Genomic DNA, 24,701 nt, shown 5'->3' on the forward strand with positions numbered 1-24,701 from the left:
ACTGGGGCTTTAGGTGATAAAAATGGAGACTGGTGGAAAAGAACCAGATGTAGGAGTCCTTGATGCAACCTGCCTTCTTATAAAAGTATGGATCCCAATGCTGGGGTTTTTTGTTAATGCAGAGATAGGAGACAACCAGGAGGACACTGAGGGCCCAATCCTATTCAGAGCTAATGAACCCATGCCAATGGGGCGTTCACCGCATCCTTCAGTGTGTGTGGGGGGCAATCTATGAGGCCTCCTCAAGATAAGGGACCATTTGTTCCCTTATCTCAGGGCTGCATTGTGGCTGCATCAGTGCTGGAAATTTGGAAGGATTGGGTTCTGAAAGTCTTCAAACTCTGCATTAGTAAGTCCAGTGAAGAGTCCAACTGCTTTATGCTCACCTAGGGAGAATATCTCCCACAGGAGAACTCCAAATGACCAGACATCACTCTGGGTGGTGTAGACTTTGTCAAATATGCTTTCTGGAGCCATCCACTTTAGAGGAAGCCGGGCCTGTGGATAGAAGGAAATGTGTATTACAGTCCAGAATAAAGTTAAAAGCAAATAAAGAGAAAAGACTCAGAAAAAAGTTCATACATTTTATTTTGGCTTATACAGACAGACAAGAAATCAGATATGTAAGAAGTATCTTTTTAGGAACACCACAGATATCTGCCGCCTGGTATTCTATCTGCTTAGATACTTGGGCTTCATTCACTCCTAACTCAAGGGAGTTATCAAAAATGTTAAATGCCATAACAAACAGAAAGCTGAAATTCAGCAACCATATGCCACAGAAGTCAGTGTGAAAAGCAACTGCTTAATGTGCACCTCTTGTACCAAACAGAATGCATATAAAACAATTTCCTCAGTGCCAAGGAAGTGCATCATATAAACAACCCAATCCTATCAACGCACCCACCCCACCAATCAGCCACACCACTGGCTGCATGTGTTGCATCCTGTGCTGCATCCTGTGGGAAGGGGCAGTCCCAGAGGTCTCCTTGGGTAAGAGAACATTTGTTCCTTTACCCAGGGATAAACCTCAACTGCCTGAATGCATCTACTTGGACCTACACTAGTGATTTAGCTGGCACTAGTGATTTAGTGGACCCAGGATGGTGGATCAAGGCCAGGAAGGGAGATGGGATATTGCTGCTGCTGTTGCTGCTGCTGCTGCTGCTATTGTCCCCTTCCTAGCCCCATTCTCTACTCCATTCCTCTCCCTCCCTGCCTCCCTCCCTCCCACCTACCCTGTGCTGACCTACTGGCACTGGAGCTCCTGTCCAAGCTGTGCTGAATGGCATGTTGTGTTTTGCAGCAGCCGTAAAGGACCCTATGCTGCCATAACACTAGTTCTAGAAGTGCAAGGCCCTCTTTGGATTGGACCAAAAGTTTCTTAACCATTTTATTCCTCTGCTTAATTCCTGTAAATATCAGCTATAAGAGCCAGTGTGGTGTAGTAGTTAGAATGCTGGACTTAGATAAGAAAGATTAGGGTTCAGATCTCTGCTTGACCATTAAATTTCCTAGGTGACCTTGAGCTAGTCACAATCTTTCAATCAAATGTACCTCATAGAGTTGTTGTAAGGATAAAAGGAGGGGGAGTCATCACATACACTGCCTTAAGCTCTGTGGAAGGATGGTATATAAGCATGCTAATAAACATATACTTTTCCTTGGTTTTGCAATGGCCAATGATCACAAGTAAATATATGACACTAAGCCTGTTGACAGACTATAAATGTGAAAAACCAATTCCTAACCTAGTGCGCCATATGCACAATGCAGAACTTACGCTGCCCTTCCGGACATAATCAGGGTCCTTATAGATGTCGCGGGCAAGGCCAAAATCACAGATCTTCACCACATTGTTTTCTGATAGCAAGATGTTCCGAGCTGCCAAGTCTCTGTGGATGCACTAAAGGAAAATAAGAGGAAAAAATTTAAAAAAGTTAAGGGACAGAGGAGGAAATCCAAAAAGCTAAAGAAGTGCAGACATCTCTTTGACCCTTTCCTCTCAAAGAGAGTAATTAAAGTAGGGCACTGGTACTCTGAAGGTCTTCAGTACTCATTTCCTGTGGAGTGTGAAGTCAGCTTCCCAATTATCCACTTGCTCAGGTCAAGCAGTAATTCCTCCTTGGTGAGTAGCTTGTCAGAACCCACTGCTTACAAACCATCCTGCTGCAAGCAGCCTGCCTTTCTCCACACACACCCCATTTATCTGCAAGGCTGCATTACATTTTCTTTAATAACTTAAGACAAGCCAAAGGTATATCTAGTCCAAATTCTGTTTTCTAAGGTATCCTGCAAGCAGGGCATGAGTAGCTCTATGTAGTTACTTGCATGGTAAGAAGAGCATGGGAAAAAATTGTCCCCCCCTCTCCTGTCAGTATGACTTGTGAACATTGAAGGAAATTGATTAACATGGCAGTCAATTCAGGACATACAAAATCACACATAATTAATCTATGGATTTTACTGGCACATAAAGTGTGATAGCCACTGGCTTAGACAGTGTTAAAAGGAGATTAAAGAAATCTATAGTCTTCTGGCCATTGGCCCCATAAGAGCAAAATTGATCCTCCAGACTCAAAAGCAGTTTGCCATAGAAAACCAGATGCTGGGGCTGAGGTTGAACTGCAGGAGAGGACTGTTGATTTTATATTCTGTGGGATTCTCAGAAGCATCTGGATGGTAACTGGTTGCTAAACTAGATGGCCCTTTGCCTGAACCAGCAGAACTCTTCTTTGTGAAGTTACTGAGTTAACAGATGTTCTATAAAAGCCTATAGATAAAAAGTGTATGCCAGGAGAAAGACATTGTTCACCTTTCTGGAAGCTAGAAACTCCATACCACGGGCCACCTGGAAGCTGTAGCAGATCAGGTCTTCCATTGTTAAAGGGCTTTGCCACAAATCATCCACTGTACAAAAGTGAGAGAAAGGAAGTTATACTTTGGTAGTCAGAGAAAAGGAAGAAAGGGAAATTTCTCTGGGCCACAGGCTATACTAATGCTCTTTTCTTGAGAAAGTTCCAGGTAAATCGTAGACTTATGGCATCTTTAGTGCAAAAAGGGGAATAGATCAAGGGCCCAGTCCTATCCAACTTTCTGGCACTGATGCAGCCACAGTGCAGCCCCAAGGTAAGAGGGGAAAAAAAAGATCCCTTAACTTGAAAGGGACCCTGTGACTGCTCTCCCAACCACAGGATGCAGAACATACCCCTTTGATACAGCTGCACCAGTGCTGGAAAGTTGGATAGAATTGGGCCCTAACAGTGCAATCCTATACAAGTTTACTCAGAAGTAAGTATCACTGCGTTCAGTGGAGCTTACTCTCAGATACGTTTGCATAGGATGGTAGCCACTGTGGATTGACTGAGATCATTACTTCAGTCCAGGTCACAGTGATACATACTTAATTCAATTTAGCTCAGTGGGACTTGAGCATCTGCATACTACTGTATAGTCATAAAAGAAACTAAAATGTATTATTTGTTTTACTGTAAACATGGCATGACTTCATTTAAGTAGTCAGCTCTTTCAGCACTAGACACTGTCTCCACATAAATGGGAAAGGTGGTGCTTGACACCTGCCAAGAGTTATCAGACACAACAAACAGGTCTTATTAAAGGAGGGAATAAAACGGAGCTTAGTAGAAATTGCTTTTTGGAATTTCTGCACCTGTTTTCTGATGAAAAAATTATATATCAAAACTGGACAGATAGGGGAACTTATTGCCTGCCTCTAGGAAAATCCATAGAGCAACATTTCTCAACACAGCTCTTCCAGTGCTTGGACATTCTCAACGGAAGTACAACCTGAAGTAACTGGCAACGATGTCTGAAGGGTCTGTTTACAGCATTATTTGCTTTTCAGAGTGGTGTTCCTCTTGTATTTAGCAGGGGAAGAGCAAATGTCCCTATTCATACCATCTTTTCCAGTGGTTGTTTGCTGGTGTCTGTTTTGCATCTCTTCTTTAGATTGTGAGCCTTCTGGGGGCAGGTAACCATTTAGTTTACTATGTAAACAACATTGTGAATGTCTTGTATTCAAAGCAGTATATTTTGGTTGCTTAAGGTTCTGTCCACCTTTAATGTCATATAAAGACTCATACTTTACCTTCTTGTATGAGAGGTGGTGGTGGTGGTGTTGCCTGGTTCTTGTTCATCAGAAATCTGGTAAGAATTGCACTATCGCCAGTACAAGACCGACTCCTCCTGTCTGCTCTGACAGCTTCCACAATGGATCGAACCTGGATGCGTAGTCTAGGAGACTTCTCCTAGGGAGCAAGCCAGATCCAAGGATTACCATGAGTTACCCCGATTACTGCAATGATTCAGGCATTCCGAATATTCCTTCTCAGCTCAGGTTAAGCAACACAGACTAACTTCCATTTATCAGAAGAAAATGAAGGGACCAACTAGATGTGAAGGTGGAAGACCAGAGTGTTACTCTGCATTTCTGTAGTATTGTTTTAAGGGGGGAGCGGGCAATTCAAAGTGAAAGTGCAGTGAGGGGACAACAGGGTGCACTTTGTCTTGGTCTGTCTTCCAAGCAGAAGTCCATGAGATGGAGTTGCAGAACCCTGGAGAACTCCGAGTAAGCAATGTGCTCCAGCAATGAGCGGAAGAGAAATGAGATCCAGTACCTCCAGACAATCAATTTTAGGCCCTGCCTGCCTGCCTCGCAAGCACTGGTTAAAGTGACCTGGAATCTTGCAGTCCTTCTGGCCCTGTTGCTGGTGCTGATGCACAGGCTCAGGAGAGGTTCTGGGTGGTGGAGGAGCTGGTTCTGGAAGGTGTTCTGACTCAGTTAGTGCTGGCTTTGGGGTTTCCAGTTCTGGACTCCTTGCCTTGGCTGTCCCCTGATTGGCAGACCCAGGCCAAGGCTTCCACAAGGTTTAAAGGCCTGGGATAGGGACTGCTCCTCCTGTCTCAGACATTCCTCATCCTCAGGGTGAGACTTGGAGGTCAGGGCACAGGTCCCAACATCTTTTCTTGCTTTTGACTCTGCAACCCCTGCCCAACCGTTTTTCTCCTGATCAGACTGCAAGACTGCATTAAGCCTGGTCAGGAGAAGTACGGCTGGATGAGTAGGCACTTTGAAGGGGAAAGCAGTGGGCAGAAGTATTCAGCACCCTCTTCAAACTGCCACTTCTTCAATGTAAAGTGCTTGCTTCACAGCTGTGTGGCATGACCCATGTTTTAAGATGCAACTTATGCTGCCAGCATCATTGTTCACACATCAAGTTATAGTATACAGCAGAACTAAAATGTGCAGGAGTGTGTAAACTTCCTTGGGTCATACTCTCCGGTCTGATCCATACTAAATCTGAGATACAAATATTCTCATTTGTCCATCCAGTACAACCATGAAAATGTTACAGAGAAAATATCAGTCACATACCCTGTAAGGACTGAATCCTTCACGCTTGGTCCGGAGATAATTGGACAAATTTCCATATTTACAGAATTCAACAATAACCATCAAGGGACCTGCAGAAGAGAAGAAGCAGGAAGTGTGGTTCTACAGGCAGATCTAAGATTTTAAGAATTAATTTTTCACTGACTTTTCACACTGTAATCCTTCCTCTCTCTCTCTCTCTCTCTCTCTCTCTCTCTCTCTCACACACACACACACACACACACACACACACACACACACGTACCATGTGTAAGGAGGAAATGTGGTAGAGAGACCAGGACTTACGGCCCAATCCTAAAGAGTGCGCACCAGCTTACCACCAACGTGTACTGTCACAAATGTGCCGTAAGGTATGTTTGCTGGCAGGGAGAGGTGGAGGGAGGGCGGGGAGGAGGCATGCTGGGGGGAGGGAGCGAGGCAGGACCCTTTGGGTCATCGTAGAATCGAGTAGCCCCATTGCGGGACTACTTGCTTTACCTGGGGGAAGGGGATGAAAGTCCCCTTCTCCCGAGGAGGTGGCAGTGGCTGCCTGGGCATGTTGGATGCAGTGGCAGCCCATTTTCAGCACCGCTGCAGTCCCGTGAATCAGGCAGCTCAGGATTGGGCTGCCTGTCAGACACACAGTCTTATAGTAATTTTCTGAGATCTCTTGTTAGCCATTCAAGGTAGTCAGGAATATTTACCATTTGGTTTTGTGCAGGCACCCAGCAGGTTGACCACATTGAGATGGTTTCCTATGTGGATGAGGATCTTCAGTTCTGACATCAGTGCCTTATGCTCACTTGCAGTGGCTCCCTCTGAAAACATGAAAACAATGTTACAGTTGCCTCTTAGTTGCTACATCCAACTTCCCATGCCCATATTCCTATTCTTCCCCCAAATCATTCAAGCTTTCTTTTATATTAAAAGTACAAAAAGCATGCATTTTTACTGCAGACTACACACTGCACAGTGGGAGCTTAATCAAATTACTTCTTCTGTTCTCTTCTATGCATCCTGTCATCTAAGACAGGAGGTGGCCTGTGCACCTGCACAACACTGAAAGCTTCTCCAGACAATTAGCATATTATTGGCTTGTTTATTCACATGGCCGTCATGCCAGAACAATATTTGTCCTTCAATACTGACCTCTAGAAACATCATACAACAAGACCGCCACCATCATACACCCATTTGCCCTGTCTGATGGGGCTGCTGCATTAAGATATGCTGTGCTTTTGCTGCAAATTAGCAGAGGGAATCATTATGAATGTAGCTTATGTTTTACAGAAAATTGTCAACAGGAACACGAGGGTCAATTCTGCATTGCTTTTGAACAAGAGTAAACAATTATGAGAGGTACACAATCATTAGCATATATAATATTAGTTGAGGAGAGTCCAACAAGACTTCAGCTGTATAGAATTTGTATAAAGAGGAGCTGGATCACATTCACCTACTTGAAATACATGTCCTGTCTTGAGGCCGATTTGGTCTGATCTGAGTGAGAAGTATTAACCCTTGAAATATCTCAGGATTACTTGAAAGCCCTATTCCAAAGCTAATGTGTGAATGTTCAGTCGCTCTGGATGTGTAACAAGAGCACCAAGTAGTTTATTTGCAAGGTTTCATTCAAACAGCCCCTTGGCTATTTGGAATTTTGAGCATAAACATTTCTGAACAGTTAGAATTTCAAGGGATTCAGATTTTTTTCTGATTCGGAAACAGATGAAGTCAGAGCTTACTGTTGGTGTTCAGCTCCAGAGGCTAATTTTGATAAACAGTGCGCTGAATACTCAGAGGTACCTGAAACAGCTGCTGCAGAAACACTGACTCCTGGAGAATATGAGCAGCACAGGAGCTGGCTACTGCACTGACTGTTCTATTGTTATTCCATCAGTGTCACATCTGCTTTCTTATTATCATCATCAGCATCTGGCTAAATTTCGCTCTTCCAGCAATCAGTCTCTGCAACATTTTGCTATTTCATTTATCTACTCTTTACTGTTTTTTCTATTCTTTGCTGTTTCTTAACAGACAGCACTAGCAATGCATTGTATAAAAATCAGATAACTGAATTTACATTTTAAAACAGACTTGCTTAGGATACACAAGATTTTCATAGTCAGTACTACTCACAAATGAGATTATTATAATGGGTTAATCCCATATGCAAAAAATGCTTTTTTTTGGTCAATAATGCATATAACTAAAGTGTTAGGCAAGAATAATTTTGTTTTAGTTAATATTTGCTTTTAAAGTCTAATTGTTGCCTAACAGGGCACCAAACAAAAGTAGAGCATAAAGCCAAAATGCTTCCTGTTGATTTCAGTGGGAGAGTTTAACACATGCTTAAGGGCCCAATCCTATCCAACTTTCCAGTACCAGTGAAGCTGCAATGCAACCCCAAGGTAAGGGAATAAATGTTCCCATACCTTGACGAGGCCTCTGTGACTGCCTCCCCACTACAGGATAGAGCACACACCCCATTGGAATGGCTACACCAGTACTGGAAAATTGGATAGGATTTGGCCCTAAATCTCTCCCACTGGAACTAATGAGAGACTTATCTGCTTGTACTTCAACATTCATTACTAACCCCAAAGCCTTTGAAATAACCACAGAAATAGTCTTTTTCTATCTTCTCCCTACCCAAATTCATGCTCATTAATTTTACAAGAATCCCAACAGATAGAGATTTAAATGCTGCAATTTAAAATGCTACTTTGGTTAGGAAAACCTGCTATTAATTTTACAAGCCTCAAGGAGTTCTATAAAATGAGTTCTGCCCCAACTGTCAGTGTCCCAGTATACTTTCAGCCCTAAGCAGCAATCAGTGCGACTGCCTTAGGAGTTTTTCTATCTTAGCAAAATATTAAAGTCCTTCTCTTTTCATTGGCATTAATTTGTCTCAGTAGTACTGAGGCTTCTGCCCCTTTCCTGGGCTCTGGATGGTTATGCTGGCTCAGTTCTCCTTTGCTATCCTCATGTTTCAGCATTAGGTCTCAAGGAGTCACTCACACCTCATCTTGGCTCACTGGATTCCTTGCTTATCCATTCTTTTCTTAAATGGCTGACTAAATAGTTCCATTTACATTTCATACTGGCTTCTTCAACCAGTCCTTTATATAACACACAACAGCCTTCTTGTTCCACCATGTCTGTTCAGTCTTGAATAATAACAGCACACAAAATGTGTCAAGATGGCACCAGAAAGGAAAGGCCTTTCCATCAGGTTCTGCTCCAGCTACTGCCCTCTGCAAAGTGCTGTCCTCAGAGAGCCATCTGATGATTTGAGATTTAAAATGGGTTCTGCTAACAGATTAATCCACCAGATTAAAAATGAAAAGACTAATTCGTTTTAAAATGGGCCAACAAAATTTATTCAAAAGTGAAAGACTCCTCAGTTCTGATAATTCCAAGCAACCTGTGTAATCTCTTGGTTCAGGAAGTAATTAAGAGAAATTAGCAGACAATCGGCAGATTTCATTCCAAGGTAATGGGGTAGGGTTTAGTAAATGAAGGCACAGCAACAACTACCTTACTTTCACTGGCTGAAGCTTCCCAAAAGCCCCTGCAAAAGGATGGTAGGATATAATTGGGTGAATATAGATGATCCTTTGTTTAGGGACAACTAACTACAGTGTCAGGTAATGATGTGGAAAGGCAATCAACCAGTGCTTGAATTATGGGAGGAAATATAGGAGAGACCCTTAAGTGAATCGTCAATCCTTCTGACTTCCCTTAGTTTTTAATCAAATCACCGTGGCTAGGAGGGGCTCCTTCTGCCACTCCTAATTTGAGCACTGCTGCCATCCATATCATCCTGCTTAAAATTTGACACAGTTCTGTGGAAGTGTTAAATTTGATCTTATCACTTGGCAGGATGACACCATGATATGTGATTGCTTGTTTGTAAGTTACCACTTGGAAAATGGTCATCTATAATTAGTCATTGGAGTGTGTGTGTTCTAGGCTGTTCTTCTCAAAGATCACTTTTGATCCCAGCTTGTGGCTTCCTCTGATCCTAACTTGGCGCAGTCTGCTAATGCTGATGTTCCAGGACTTGACCCTGTCCTGCATCTTACCATGACCAGATTGATAGGCCAAGTCTGTGTTACGAGTAACATGAATGCATCTTCAATAAACATTATCAAAATATCACCTTGAGATGCCATAGTACTTATTTTAATCAGTTCAGTACATTAACTATAAGCTAATTATCCAGCTATAAGATGCTTCCTACCCCATCAATTAGTTGATAGCTCTATCCAGAGGTGTAATTAGGGTGGAGCCTGCCCTGGGTACTATGCCAAAAGGAGAGCATTTGACTGCTCCCTGGCTCAGCCTAATTCAGCAGTTTTCAAACTCATTGGGAGTTTGAAAACTGCTATATGTCCTTGCAGGGGTGGGGGGAGGCAGCGGCATGATCCTCAGGATCGCGCCGCTCAGGGGGCTGCAGGGGCTTGGGTGCACTTACCAGAGCCTCCTGCAGCCTTGCAGGGGTGTGGGCAGCCCAGTACAACTGTCTGCAGGGCTCCCTGAAGCTGCAAAAGTGAAAGTGGAGTGATTGTGCTCCACTTCGAGTTTAGCGGAAGTGGAGTACGATTGCTCCACTTTCACTTCTAAAGCATTGGGGAGCCCTGCGGATGCTTGTGCAGGGCTCCCTGTACCCCTGGAAGGCTGCAGGAGGCTCTGCTAAGTGCACCCAAGCCCCTGCAGCCCCCTGAGCGATGCGATCCTGGGGATCGCGCTGCTGCTTCCTCCCTGCCTCCTGGCTGCCCCCACCCCTTAAGTGGGCAGAGGCCAGGGCCCACAGGCTGGGGCATCGTGACACCCCAGTTTGAAAAGCCCTGGCCTAAGTTACAGAGGAGGCATTGGTGGCTTCGCACCTCTGCCTTCAAAAGAGCCTTCACAGGAAAAGGTACAGGGGATGCAAAGCAACCACAGTGAGCGTTCCCCCCTCCAGGGAGAACAATGACGTGACATCATAATGTCACATGACATTGCTATCCCAGGTGCCAGGGCAGTGTGTTAAGCCTCTGGCTCTATTAATAGGGATGGGGATTAATAAGATGAGCAGAGTCAGAGACCAAGGAACTAAGAATTCAAAAGGGAAATAGTTAATCACAATTTGCTTCAGTGAAGGAAGATCAGCCTTGTGGATCTTGCTGGTGAAAGTGCAAGTGGGTATTCAGGAGATGATGAATATTTAAAATATGGGAAAGTTGTCTTCCAGAGGATATTAACCAGATGGATGTTTCCAGACAGATAACCAATACTCTAATGTTTGCAGAAGCCATTCATCTTGCCTACCTTTGAGCATTTTAACTGCCACGGTCTCACAGCTGTTACTCTTATTAATTCCAAATGCAGAGGCTTCCATTACTTTCCCAAAAGCTCCATGGCCCAGGACTTTACCTGAAAATAGAACAAAAAAAAAAGAGTAAGGTAAAAGCAGAGCTGATTTGTCCTGGGAAGAATACATTTGGTAGAACTATTTGAAGACCCCCACCAACTGGTAACTGAATGGGACGAAAAACAAAACAGGAAACCGGGATAGAAGAGAAGAAAAGGTGTGAAACAGGAAGAGGAAGGAATGAAGGTTTCACCATCTCCAGGTGGCTGCATTTTCAGAGAAAAAGGCAAGGGAGGAAGTGAGACAGACCCAGCATCGACAAAGCAGAGGAAGGAAACAGGTCACTGTAGTGAGGTACCATTCGTTGCCCTTGAGCAGAGCGCGTGGGAAAGGTGAGGGCAACTTCTTAGTCTAGACTGGACAGAGATTATGACTTCATCAGTTGCCTCCCCCCGCACACACATTTAATGCTTTTCAGCTTTTTGGCAGCTGTACAGAGGCTGTGTTTAGGCTGGTCTGGACCATGATGCTGGTGGATGCTTTGTTGTGACAAGCACACAGATTCTATGACTGAATGAACAATTGCATCTACAGTTGTATTTTGCAAAGGAAACCAACCATTAGAAATTGGTATAAGAAAAAAACACTAGGTCTGCTTCACCTTACCTAGCCGAAGTCGCTCCCGAGGGAATTCCCATTTACTAGAGTCATAAGGCAAGTATTCACATTGCTCTTCCAGAGGAACTTCACCTGGGTCCATGATAATAGAAAGGTAGCCAGTCTTGATATCAGCATGAGCAGGCTGCAGGATAAATAAAATAAAGATGCCAATAAGCCTCTCTTACCTTGCAATGGGTAATAATGGGCACTGTGGTTGTGTTCTGATCTTTACACCGTGCTTTGGTTTTTATATCCTGGCAGAGCAAAGGGGGAAAGTGGATGGTTTGACACATCAGCACTAATACTAGAAAGCCCATCCCAGAAACACTGAGTGTATCTTTGGAAGAGAGGTTTTATCATTGAGCTAGGATAAATTGCAATTTCCCCCCATTCTTTCTAGGTTAGTACCTACACAAGGAATTTCATTCACTAGAGAGTTTGTCCTTCAACTGAGATGAAGAACATCAGCATTATACGCTGTGCTGTTGAGTGCAAAAGACAAGGTATCTGTTTAGCTAGAAGACCCCTTAATCATTTTCCTTCTATAGTAATTGCATTGTACTGTATAACACAAATGTATTGTATACATTTGTACCATTTGTTTTAAAAAATGTCATTTTCTCAAGGTGGCAGAGATAACTGTAAAAAAAAAACCACAATAATTAAGTAACAATTAAAACAGATCAGCATAAAAATGCTGTTGATTGTTGCGGATAGTCCTTTTTAGTTCTCCTGAAAACCAGATGTTTCTCTGCCTTGAGAAAATACGCAGCACATTGGATGTATGTGTGGGATGCAGAGGTGGAAGCTATGGTTCTTCTGTGTGATCTTCTCTTGCAGACAGCTCTATCTGCTAACTACCAAGCCCAGCTCTCTAACAAGGCAGGAAGAACAGGAGACTTACCCTCTTAATGTTACAGAAGATGAGAATTAGGAGAATCCAGAAGAAAATGGCAATGACACCAGTTCCAATTAAGATCACAATCTCCACATTGGTCCTATCATCTGAGCCTATAGGTCAGGCATATATAGATAGAATTAGCAGTAATAGCATTACTACCATAAATTATATAGTAATATTATAGCCATAGTATAATTAGCAGCAGGAGATAGTTCAAAATATGTAAAAAGCCAAACCAAGGGCAGAGAGAGAGAGAGAGAGAGAGAGAGAGAGAGAGAGAGAGAGAGAGAGAGAGAGAGAGAGAGAGAGAGGAAACACTGATGGGAATATACAAGATTTCCTTCAGGTTGGGCCAAGTATAGGAGAGCAATATTTGTGCGGCTTAAGAGTTTAAAACTTTGCAATGTCTCCTATGCATGGGATTCCTGTTTCTTGGTTTTCCTTCTGCTTTCTTTCCCAAAACATTTTCCCCTCAAGACTAAGGGAGTGAAGTTAGTAATAGTACCTTCTACAGAGACACTTGCGGAGGAATTCACACAACCTTTGGCATTGCAGACACTACACAGGTAAAGGCCAGCATCCTCTTCTCTCACCCTCTGAATACTCAGCCTCTGATTGGAATCTGCCAGGTCAATCCCTGAAACAGCAGAAGGGAACAGGCTTTCAGATTTGAAGTAGCAGTGCCTGAGGAGGGCTGGATTCTCATGCCTTGGGCCTACATTAAAGTTTTCTCTCTAAAAAGCAGAAGTCTGAACAAAAATTAGACCACAGTAACATCAAAGTGACATTGGTTCCTTTTACCATCACTCATCACATGGCTGTCATGGCACGCTCAGGACGCTATGTCTCATCTATCAGCAATGAAGTCATGTTCTGAGAGGCAAACAGCTCCCACAAGCAACAACTCAGAATGGAAGGCAGCAAGCCAGTGTCAAAGGGATAGAAATATGTATGTGGTAAATCAAAGAATACTGTAGAGCTTTCACAGTCAATAGTATGGTAACTTGCTTCTGCAGATCTTACAATTCTCAGCTTTCTTTTCAGAAAGAATAGCAAGTTTCTAGTCCTCATTATTCTGGATAAAAGCCAGAATCTGTGCAGATGATTTCTGATCACTTTACAGGCAAAGGAAGTCCTGGATAGCTTCAGTCACAGCATCAGACACTTAGGGCGCAATCCTACCCTGCACTGGAACAGGCAAGCCAAGAGGCTTGCGCTGTATCCAGTGCAGGATAGGGGCCCAAAGTGGTTCAGTCAGAGGTAAAGGGAAACTTTCCCCCTTACCTTTGGGTAAGGTCTCCTCAGACCTGCGCCACCTCCTGAGGTGGTACAAGTTCAAAGAGAGCAGAGTAGCTTGAAGCCACTCCGAACTCCCTGAGAATGGGAGTTGGGATCTGGCATAACTGCTGGGTTCCATCCCCGACTCCCACCCCCTACCCTTCCACTCCCGGAGCCACCCACAGTCCTCCCTCCCGCCTCCTCCCCACCCACACCAGAGCCTTGCATCGGTCCTTGCTGGTCTGCCCAAGCCTCTGTGCTTCTGTCGGCACGGAGGGACATGTCAGCCTCCGCAGGCTGGTGCGCCTCTGTGCACCAGCCTTGTCAACTCCCAAGGAGTCCCAAGGGACTTGTGCAGGCCCAAGGACACCTTTGGATTGCACCCTTAATAATTCCATAGTTTAAATTTTTTTCAGTTTGTTAAATATAATCTGACAGTTTAGCGGCAGAGTAATAATTTGGAATTCTTATGTGCAGAAAAATCTCACAACTGATGAAGCATATTGCTTATTCCTTAAAAGCTCCTGCCTTATGGCTATGGGAACTGCAGTGATGAAAACTACAGAAAAGCTGTAGCTCAAGTTATGTCTGTAGTTCCTTTGTGTGCAAGCAGATAATTCCTTTAGATCACTGCCCATATTTAAATGACAGGTATTTATTTGGGAGAAGGGTTAGGTTTTAAGTTCCCTGCCTGTTGTCTGAAAGTATATACTCTGTACCATTAGCACATATTTTTCTTATGGCTCTGTTTCTATGTACTAGTTCTGTATACATACAGGTCCAGCCTTGTTATACACAGATTTTTGACTCAACAGGAATGGCCCCTGCAAATGAGAAGGAATGTGCTGATCCCTGGAGAAGGGGAAAAATGCATCCCTTTAAAATCAGTTTAAAAAACTGAACAGTAACAATAGCCTCCTTAATGAGAGAGAGAGAGAGAGAGAGAGGGCAGCTGGCTGACAATCCATCAATCCTTCTCTCTCCAGGCGACCCCTCCCTTCCCCCTGAGCACTTGAAAGAAAGATACTTTGCATTGGTGAAGGGAAGGGTCAGAGTGAAGCATTTCTAAGCACCTTGAGAGAGACTGATTGTTGGATTGTTGTCTTACTGACTCTATCTTATCATCACAAAGGCTGTTTTTAAATCACAGGAGCAAAAAAACTTTGTTTTTTAAATTGATTTGCTATAGTGTGTTTTTTGCCATTCAGTGAGTGCTTGGAATGGAACCCAAGCAAATAATGAGGCTCAACCTGTAGTTGATGCAATCCTTGTACCACAGTGTATACCAATGTGCACACACACACACACACACACACACACATAGCTGAAGCTATGAACCTAGTATGAACCTAGCAGTTCTAGTAGAACTAGAACCAATGGGTACAAACTGCAAGAGAGGAGATTTCGATTAGACATCAGGAAAAAATTCCTGACTGTCAGGGCGGTTCAGCAGTGGAACGGATTGCAGAGAGAGGTGGTGGACTCTCCCTCACTAGAGATATTCAGGCAGAGGCTCGACAAGCACCTGTTGGAGATGCTCTAAGACAGTGATGGGAAACCTTTTAGAGGCCGAGTGCCCAAACTGCAACCCAAAACCCACTTATTTATCGCAAAGTGCCAACACGGCAATTTAACCTGAATACCGAGGTTTTAGTTTAGAAAAAACAACTCATATATTAACAACTTTTACCTACTTGTAAACCCATAATGAACCTTTCCTCTAGAAATTTGTCCAATCCCTTCTTAAAGGCATCTAGGCAAGTTGACATCACTGCTTCCTGTGGCAAAGAGTTCCACAGACTAATTACATGCCGTGTAAAGAAATATTGGCAGGGAGGGGGTGGCTGCAAGACCTTGCCACTGCTCATTTTCTCAAACAATAAAATATATATTTTTTTAAAACCCCACCAACAGAAGTGGGTTCTAAGGCTGCAATCCCAGCCACTCTTTCCTAGGAGTAAGCCTCATTGACTCTAATGGGGTTTACTTCTCAGTAGACACGCACAGGAGCGGGCTCCAAGGCTGCAATGCTAGCCATGTTTTCCTGGGAGTAAGCCTCATTCACTGTAATGGGGCTTACTTCTGAGTAGACATGCACAGGAGCAGGCTCTAAGGCTCTAATCCCAGCCATTCTTTCCTGGGAGTAAGCCTCATCCACTGTAATGAGGTTTACTTCTGAGTAGACACTCAGGACTGCGCTGCTCACCCCCAGCTGTGCCTGTGCTGTGGAGGAAAAGCCCCTCCTGGTGCTGAGTGGGGAGCTGTTCACGGAAAGGTGGGCTGCAAAGGCTCCAATGGCTGAGGAGAAGGGCAGCTCAGGATTGGCTGGTGGTCAGCCAGTGAAGGTACCTGAGCCATTCCAACAGAATGCCCGCCCTCCCTCCCCACACAAGGAGTCTCCGAGAGAGCCTCCATTTTCTTTAGAGTGACAGCAGCTTCAGCGCCCCTCTCCAGGCTGCCTGGCTCAGCATGCATGCCCACAGAGAGGGCTTGGAGTGCCCTCTGTGGCACTTGCCACAACTGCTTTAAGAGGATTGCCTGCATAAGGCAAGGGGTTGGACTAGATGACCTGTTAGGCCCCTTCCCACTATGATTCTATGAAAGTAGAGTATGGAAAGGCTGGTATTAATGAATTATACTTGTTCCCACTCTTCCTCCAAGGAACTCTGGGTAGCCTATATATGTGTGCCCCCCTTTTAACCTGACAATAACTATTTGAGGTCACATAGATAGTGACTGATCCAAAATCTTTCAAAGCTTTCATTGCTAGGTGGGGATTTGAACCCGGGACTTCTCTGTAAAGGCCCAATACTCTAATTTTGGTAAGGCACTTGGAATGCTGTTGAACTAAATGAACCGCACAAATGGGCATAAACCCCAGCCAGGATTTGGATACCTTAAATCAGAAGCTTGCAAGTATTCTGCACAAGCAAGAAAATTAATGTCCCTCTCCTTCCCATGCACAGATCTCTTCAATCAACCATACCTGACACCTCTTCTACAAGTTTCTCATCCTTATACCAGTTGATGCTTGGAATGTGTGTACCATCCACTTTGCAGCGCATCTCTATGGAATCACTCACATTCACCAAGATATCTGATAGGTTCTGCTTCAACCTTGGGACCTCCAAAGCTAAAGGAATAACATTCCAATAATAAAAGAAGTCAAGCACAAGAAAAAACTTGGTAGGATTGCACGTCAACAGACAAAGTAACAAATGAAAAATAACTTCAAGAAGAAAAGACTTTGAGAAAATTGTTTCTGACAGCTTTTATACTGGCATGTTGCATAAAATCTGCATAGGCACAAAGGAATCAGGCCACAGCTAGTGAAAAGCGTTTCTTCTCTAATGCTATTTGTGTGATTTCCAGTGCATGACAAAAAGAGGCCAAGTTAAGGCATCTTTAAAATGATCATTAACTAAACTATACTCAATATTCCAAGAGCTAGTGTAGATGCTCTCTCTTTCCACCCTGAGCATGAATTTCCCTTGCAAGATCTAGTTGCAATTAACTTATATCAGCGCAAACTTTAACAATGGGAAGAGCTAACCAGTATTCCTGATTAATGCTACTACACTTTCCTGAGAGTCAGTCTTATTGAACACAATGGAATTTACTTCTGAGTGGACAAGCCTAGGATTGTGCTATAAATCAGGATATGAAACTAACTTTAAAGTGTAGTGCAAATCCTTAGCTAAGTGGGAACTTCGGTTACCTCCAATCACAGTTAACATTGGCAGTAACAAGAACAAAGTTTGGCAACTGGGAATTTTGAATTTTTTTTGTACCAGGCCATAAAAGACCCAAATTAAAAGTTTGTGCCCCCAAATACACATTTTGCCCCAAAGAAGAAAATGTAATGACAAATGGCATTTCACTTTTATCAACAATCCTGAAATGCTGAACTTCTTAACAAGACTCTTGTTCTTACCAGCTTAGTCTACCAGCCTGTTCAGGATAATGATGAGCTTTATTCCTGCTAACTCTGAATGTTTAAAATCATGAGTCTGCCTCTTAAAAGCACAATTGCTTAGAAATAATAAAAAGATCATTTTATTTCCTGAAGACAGTATTTTTTCCTTTTCTCAGTTTTTGTTCAGCTTTGATGGCCAGCTATGATGGCAAGTATAAAAGAAATACTTTTATCGGTATTTCTTCAAGTAAAAGCTATCACAGTATTCCAAGAAGAAGAATCTGTGATACACAAAGAACTAGACCAATTGTAGACTAATTTGTGGCTCACGCATTTGACTGGTTATCCTGCAGATAACATTACCACTGTGCTGTTCTGACCAATGCCCTTTCTCACCTGCAGAATCAGGGTTGAAAGATTATGTAGAGGGGAAGGGAGATCACACATTATGATCTCCACCTTCTCCTCCAGGGTTGGGGGGTTCCACCTCTAGGGCACCAGTGAAACTCATTGACATACCAGCTTGGATATGGGCTGTACATTTATTGGGCTCCTTTACTGGACTCCAAAGCAAAAGGACAGAAAAGGGGAGGGGCTGGCCCTCCTGCAGGTTAACTTCATTCTCTTGGTGCAACTTTCCTGGTGCAGTAAGTGGAGGCCCTCCTCCTATAATACATCCCAGGGTAAACCTTCCTAGGGTATGCTACACACCACACTACCTGCTGTTCCCAGTTAGCTTGGTCCAGTTTCTCCTCAGGATTGGGTTCCACATCCCTTGGCAGACCACTTCAGCCCCTCCCCCAGGTGGACACAGGCCAAGTTGGGCTATGAATATTTCCCCCCCCCCAGCCTCTGGCCAGACACCCATTGACAGGCTGCCTCCTTTTTCAGGTTTTCTGCCCAATCTTCTCTCCCCTTCTCAAGAACTGGTAGACGCGACCCATCCATGCTGCTTCAGTCTCCCCCTGGGGATTCTTTTTCCTCATCTGGTCTTACCCTCCTCTTTACCTCTTGCTCTCTCCTTTTCTTAGCTTCTTCTTCCCTCTCCTCTCAATTCTTCATCCGCACCCTGCTGCTGGGGGGGATCTTTTTAATGGGTCAGAGCCACTGCCCAACTATCCAGTGGGCCAGCTGCTACCTGACAGCCAGGAGTGGGTGGTGGCTGGTCATTCACTGGCCATCATTCCAGTGCCCAACTGATCAGTGGGGCAACACTCTCTCCTCATTGTGTCCTGTGGGGGCTCACACAAATGCAGGTCACATCCCTCCCACTCTCTGCATGTTCAGCTGAAGCTTAGAACAGACTCTATGCAGGTAAGGATTTTGAAGGTAAGGACAGGGACCTTTGTTCTTATTTCAGTGTGCCCTTCAGTATTATGAAGTCCTGCCTACCAACTAGTAGGTTCACAGTGGTTCTTACCATGCACAGAGATGTACTTTTTGTGGCAGTGCTTCTCACTATTCTCCCTGTTCTGCACCTCACACACATAGTCTCCTTCATCCTCTAGTGAGATATTTGGGATGGTGAGTGTCAAGGCAGCGTAATTGGAGTTGGATCTGAAGTGCAGTTTGCCTTGCATCTTAGTTGCATAGTGGTGGACATTCTTGCAATCCAGGACCAATGGGTTGCCCTCTTCATCGTGCAGCTTGGAAAGGTTGAGCCGGTACCACTGTAGGTTCTCATAGGTATAATTATCAGCATTGCAGCTTAGCGTCAGGTCTTGTCCCTCAATGGGTTCCTCTGAAGGCTGTGACTCTATTTCAAACCCATTTGGGATGGCTGCCAGGAAAGTAATGTAAGGAAACAGATGTGTGATTTAGACCAATTGTCTATCTCAGAATATACTTACAGGATAATACTCTGCCTAGGCACATCTATGCACAATAGATTGTGTGTGTAAAGAGTGGGAAAGGGCTATTACTGGCAACGGATCATTTGCAACTATTGATATAAATGCATGAAAAATGTCCTCTGGGATTTATCCTGGTCCCAAGGGAACCTTAGCACCTTGGATTTCAGACACTTACAAGATGAAAGAAGCTTTCCATATAAAAACCTGCAATTCAGACACTGAGGGTGCAATCCTAACTATGCCCTATGCACTTGCCATAAGGCACGTTTGCGCCTCCTCAGGAGGAAGCCAGGCCAGCACTCAAAGAAGCGCCAGCCTGCAGAGGCTGATGCAAGCCTCTGAGCCGGCATCCTCTGTGCTTGTTGCGTTGGCGTAATTGGGCCAACACAACGAAGAAAGGTAGGCGTGGGGGAGGTAGGGAGGGGGCAGGGGGAGGCGTTCCTGGGTGGGGGGAGGGTGGGTAGCCTCGGGGGTGGGCGGGCAGGGAGAGGGAGGAGGGGCTGGGATCTGACAATTATGCTGGATCCCAACCCCTGTTTCTGGAGAGAATGGAGCTGCTTCAAGTCGCTCTGCTCTCCTCGGACTTGCACCACCTCAAGATGTGGCGCATGTCCAAGGAGACCCATTGGGGCCAGCAGCCCTTACCCGGAGGTAAGAGAAAACATTTCCCCTTACCTCTGGCTGAGCTGCTTCTGGCCACTATCCTGCACTGGATACAGCGCAAGCCTTCTGGCTTGCCTGTTCCAGCGCAGGATAGAATTACGCCCTGAGGAGAATAACTGCTTCTACTGTGTAAAATTAATATAGTGCCTTCTGATATGCAAGGCATTTCACATATATTATCTTGATGTTTGCCACATTATTATTCTTATATTTCAGCTGGGAAGCTCTGAGAGAGTCGCTTGCCTAAGGTCACCTAAGTTCATGGTGAAGGAGAGATCTAAAGTGGGGAAGTTTCTTAGATGCTGCTGCTGCTGCTGCTGCAGCTACTGCTTTGCATTTATATGAAATAGCTTAATTAATGCAGGTAGATTAAGCTAAGAATAGTATTGGGCACTGCACTGAAAGTTAGGTTCAAATTAAAATGAAGTCCCACCAACTAAGTGACTGGGTTTCAAATTAGATTTAATTGATAAACAAACATGCATTCCTATCTGCATATGCTGCAGTCATTTTGTTCAGGCAAATAAAAGTCCTTGAGGTGCAGACAGGCAATCATTAACCCCCACTTTATATGCCACTTTAGAAGACACAAGAACTCTGCTTCCTAAATAATGAAACATGGATCCCATGAGTCTGTTCAAGGAGCAGAGCACTAGGGGGTGCTACAGCACCAGTAACATTTGGGCATTGCATGTTGCAGGGTTTGTTTTTTCGTTTTAAATGGAAAAGAGCTTTGATCTCTTCACTCTCACAAGTACTGAATCTGCTTGCAGGAAGCTTGAGAGGGGAATTGTTAAGAGAGCAATGTATTTTCTGTTTTCTAACTCCAGAATACTTACCTCACTTTGCTACTCTATTCTGCAGCAGAGACCACACTGGCTTTTCACCATATACAGCCTGGACATTTTACTCAGGACACAGAGTTGACTACCAAGGCCTATTCTTTTCTTAGAAATGATTCTAATTTGAAATATGAAATTCCAGTTTAAATATATATTATCTGATACTGCAATTCAAACAACTGCAAAGTAGAATTTTAAAAATTCAGACTCTGAAATCCCAGCTTAAACCTTTGGGCACAATGCTCACATTTTGGTCATGATAAAGTATGGTTTGGGGTGGCAAATGCTGGATAGTAGGCAGTGTTCTGGTGGCAAAACCAGAATTTGAGCATCAAAATTAGAGTTTTACTATCAAAATGAAAGTTTCACTTGAGGTAATTGATGTTGCTATATTAATAAACATACAGTAAAAATTTGATTTTCTGTATCATGATCCTTGTTTTGAATCTGGACAAAATTTTAGTTCTGCACTAGCCTTTACCATGAGAAAATCAATTTACCTGAATTATCTGAGGAGATGATAAATACAAATATCAGTGCTTTGGTCAATAGTCAGTTCAATATTTAAAAAAACAACAGAAAGGGTGCACGAGTAGATGTGTCTTTTTAAACTTTGAAATTCTTCAAATCTGGTCATTTGTGAATAGACTTTTTGTTTTCTGATACTCACTAGTCACGTAGAAATAAACCAGCCGTTCATCACGGCCAACTTTGTTGAAGGCTACACATTTGTACATGACGGAAACGTTGGCTTCTTGGATGACTAGTGTGCTGACAGTCTGGTAAAGGAAGAGTATGACTAACATGAATACCACTTAAAATAGAGACATAAGATCTTTAACACTCTTTACCAACCTTCCAGGAGCTGCATCCCTACCCTTTACAGCAGTCTTTCTCAATTGTGAGTTGGGACCCACTAGGTGGGTCATGAGCCAATTTCAGGTGGGTCCCCATTCATTTCAATATTTTATTTTTAATATATTTGACTTGATGCTATCATCATATATGAATGCATCTGGCGAAATGTTACAGCTCTGCACTTTTAACAGGTTACTATGTATATGCTTTTAACAAGGATATTCAGTGGGTAAGTGTGGGAAGAATTGAAGCCTAGGATTGTTAAAAATTTTCCTGCTTGATGATGTCACTTCCAGTCATGACATCACTTCTGGTGAGTCCTGACAGATTCTCATTCTAAAAAGTGGGGCCTGATGCAAAATGTTTGAGAACCACTGCTTTAGAGAGATGCATTAGAAAAAGACCTAAGGGTATATTCACACTATTTGTTCCAAATTCATCTATTTACTTGTAGCTCTGCATTTTGCTCTTTATCAAGGAAATCACATGACACTAATGTCTGTCCATTTCTAGATTACTAGTACTTTAACATTCATTTGGCATTCCAGAAAAATGTTAGTTACAGCCCAATTGTTACTTGGGAGCAAATCCCACAAGATTTGGTGGTGCTTTCTTCCAAGTAAATGTGCATAGAATTGAATCTTAGTATGACATTTTTCATTTTGGAGTGAACCTTTGAGCATTGACCCCTGTGATAAGAGTTCAAACCCCTTCAGAATTGAAATACAGCAATACCTTGCACTTTCATCTGGCTGGGGACCAGAGCATCAATGAAAGCCAAAAATGGATAAATGTCATAGTCTTACTTAGGTCATAATTTTGGCCAGCAAAAAATGTAAATATATATAACACAAGCAAATGAGTATGAACCTTAAATAAACCTAAATAAAATAAAAATAAGTATTAAAACATTGATGAATGTTGTGGAAGACTGGATAAAATTGGACAAAAGGGGAAAGCACATGGACAAAATTTGAAATATGGTTATAATTCAAGATGGCTGAAAGATCAAAGTGATGAAAGTCAAGGTATTGCTGTAACAATTATTTCCAGTGGAAAAACCTCTTTCTACTAATATAGCATTTATTTAGGGTCAACTGTATCTAGCTTGTATCTAGGAATGTACAGAACATTCCTGCTGCAATACTGTTCACCATATCATACAAAAGCAGTCATGGAAGCCCATCAAAGTCAAATGTGTCCAGTAAACGTGGCTTTTTTTTTTTCCCCCCAAATCCCAGGTTCAGCTCGCAGACCCTGCTGTTAAAAAAGGATCCCTCTTTTTTTTGTAAAGTATGTTAATTTGCATTAAAGGTCACATGGTGCAATTTCTAAATTTGTTTTTGTGGACAAGAGAAGTTCATGACTAAGGAAAGTTTCATAAGTGCTTAACATCTGTGTACTCAGGTGTTAGAAGTGCAGAGAAGGCAGCTATGAGCGGAGTTATCCTTCATTACAATTTAATCCCAAGGTTTAACAATGATTACCTTGCCTCAGAGACACTGAGTTTTATGACCCATGACTTTAAATTAAATAGTCAAGTGCTATGAGCCATTGTTCCCAATTAACCTCATATTTTCTCCCATTGTGAAAAACCATATGGTAGTGCTACACTAATTGTTTTCTGCATCTGGAGAAGCCTGGAGGTTCCTGGAAGTTTCTCAGAAGGTCCTTGATGAGATCAGTAATAGTGAATAAGTCTCCTTGAAAATCATTTGGCTCACCTCTACAACTCTTTTCCCTGCAATGGACAGCCCCAGGACAGTGCTCTTTATGTTTCAGGACAGTGCTCTTTATGTTTTGTGAACACTTAGTTCACATGGGGCAACAATGAAAAAATTAGGTCTGGCAGGAACTGATTGTGCAACCAGAATCATCTAAAGCATGCAAAGTTTCTTGGTTAGTTTGGGAACCTATCACTGAAGGTAGGAAGCTTGAAGAAGAAGAGTTGCCCCTAGTGACATGGATAAGAAGGCCTTCCTAATGGTCTGAAGAATGAGGATCCACCCCAATGGTAGAGTCAAGTAGATTAGAAGACAGATTATTTTGTTATAATGCTTAATAATAAAATAAATAATATTTTATTATAAACAGACATGAATGGATGTTTGCAAAACTGTATCTCCCTCCCTCCCTCTTTAACTTCCATAAGACACTTTCCCTTTCAGCAGTTGTGAAATATATCATTCACACTGCAAACAATACTGGGATACTTGTCCAATCACACTGCCCAATCACAGTTTTGCTATCAACTAAATTAACTGTTGACCTCAGAGACTACTAAAATTAAATTAAATACAGAGGTGCTCAGGAATGTTCCGGTGGCAAAGCAGATAGAGTCAAAGCAGCAAAGGCATGATTTGTCCCATCTAGTGGCAGGGGCACAGAAAGAGACACATAAGAATACAGAAAAGGAGAGGTACAAGAGAACTAGATGATTATTCACTCAAGTGCGATCCTGCAAACAGAGATGCAACTAATGTCACATCTGTTTTGATGCTCCCAATAGCTTTGCATAACAGGAAGGCAAGACAATTTTTTGAGCTATCCCTATGTTTTCTGCTCAAAGTAATGGAACTCCTAGAGCTCAGCCATCTGAGGTGCTAACTAGCTGCAAATATTTGCATGTTTTCTATATGTTTTTCTACTAACATAGATTAAATAGTCTACAGATTTTGGTGACCACAAGAGACAAAGCAACAAAGGAAGGGGGAGAAAGGAAGAGAATAAAGGGATCCATGCCAAATTATTATCCAACTAACATTCCCAAATGCACTTGTTTATTATAAATATAGGTACAGAAAACAGTCAATTCTCAATGTAAGTGTTAACCTACGTTGAAACAAAGCAACAAGAAATCTGTTTTCTTCCCTCATCCTTTCTGGCTCTTTCAGTGAAGAACTCCTGACTGGGGCATTAGAGCAGGAAGTTATTTTGGAGGCACATATGAAAACAGGAAACTGGAGTCATTTGTTTGTT

General features: G+C 43.0%; 1 protein-coding gene across 1 annotated transcript in view; it reads right to left on the reverse strand.

The window, feature by feature from the left end:
• Positions 1–24,701, reverse strand: part of FLT4 (fms related receptor tyrosine kinase 4) — a 76,239-nt gene that overhangs the window by 11,403 nt on the left and 40,135 nt on the right. Inside the window, exons 11-23 of the mRNA XM_066613406.1 lie at positions 21,535–21,643; positions 18,927–19,286; positions 16,577–16,723; positions 12,818–12,949; positions 12,316–12,422; positions 11,418–11,553; positions 10,709–10,813; positions 6,097–6,210; positions 5,396–5,484; positions 4,109–4,268; positions 2,816–2,910; positions 1,784–1,906; positions 387–498 (exon numbers count right to left, since the gene is read on the reverse strand). Of these exons, the coding sequence (XP_066469503.1) occupies positions 387–498; positions 1,784–1,906; positions 2,816–2,910; positions 4,109–4,268; positions 5,396–5,484; positions 6,097–6,210; positions 10,709–10,813; positions 11,418–11,553; positions 12,316–12,422; positions 12,818–12,949; positions 16,577–16,723; positions 18,927–19,286; positions 21,535–21,643 (1,789 nt within the window). The remainder of the gene's footprint in view (positions 1–386; positions 499–1,783; positions 1,907–2,815; positions 2,911–4,108; positions 4,269–5,395; positions 5,485–6,096; positions 6,211–10,708; positions 10,814–11,417; positions 11,554–12,315; positions 12,423–12,817; positions 12,950–16,576; positions 16,724–18,926; positions 19,287–21,534; positions 21,644–24,701) is intronic.

Source organism: Tiliqua scincoides, chromosome 2 (genome assembly GCF_035046505.1).
Source record: "Tiliqua scincoides isolate rTilSci1 chromosome 2, rTilSci1.hap2, whole genome shotgun sequence".
Lineage (NCBI taxonomy): Eukaryota > Metazoa > Chordata > Lepidosauria > Squamata > Scincidae > Tiliqua > Tiliqua scincoides.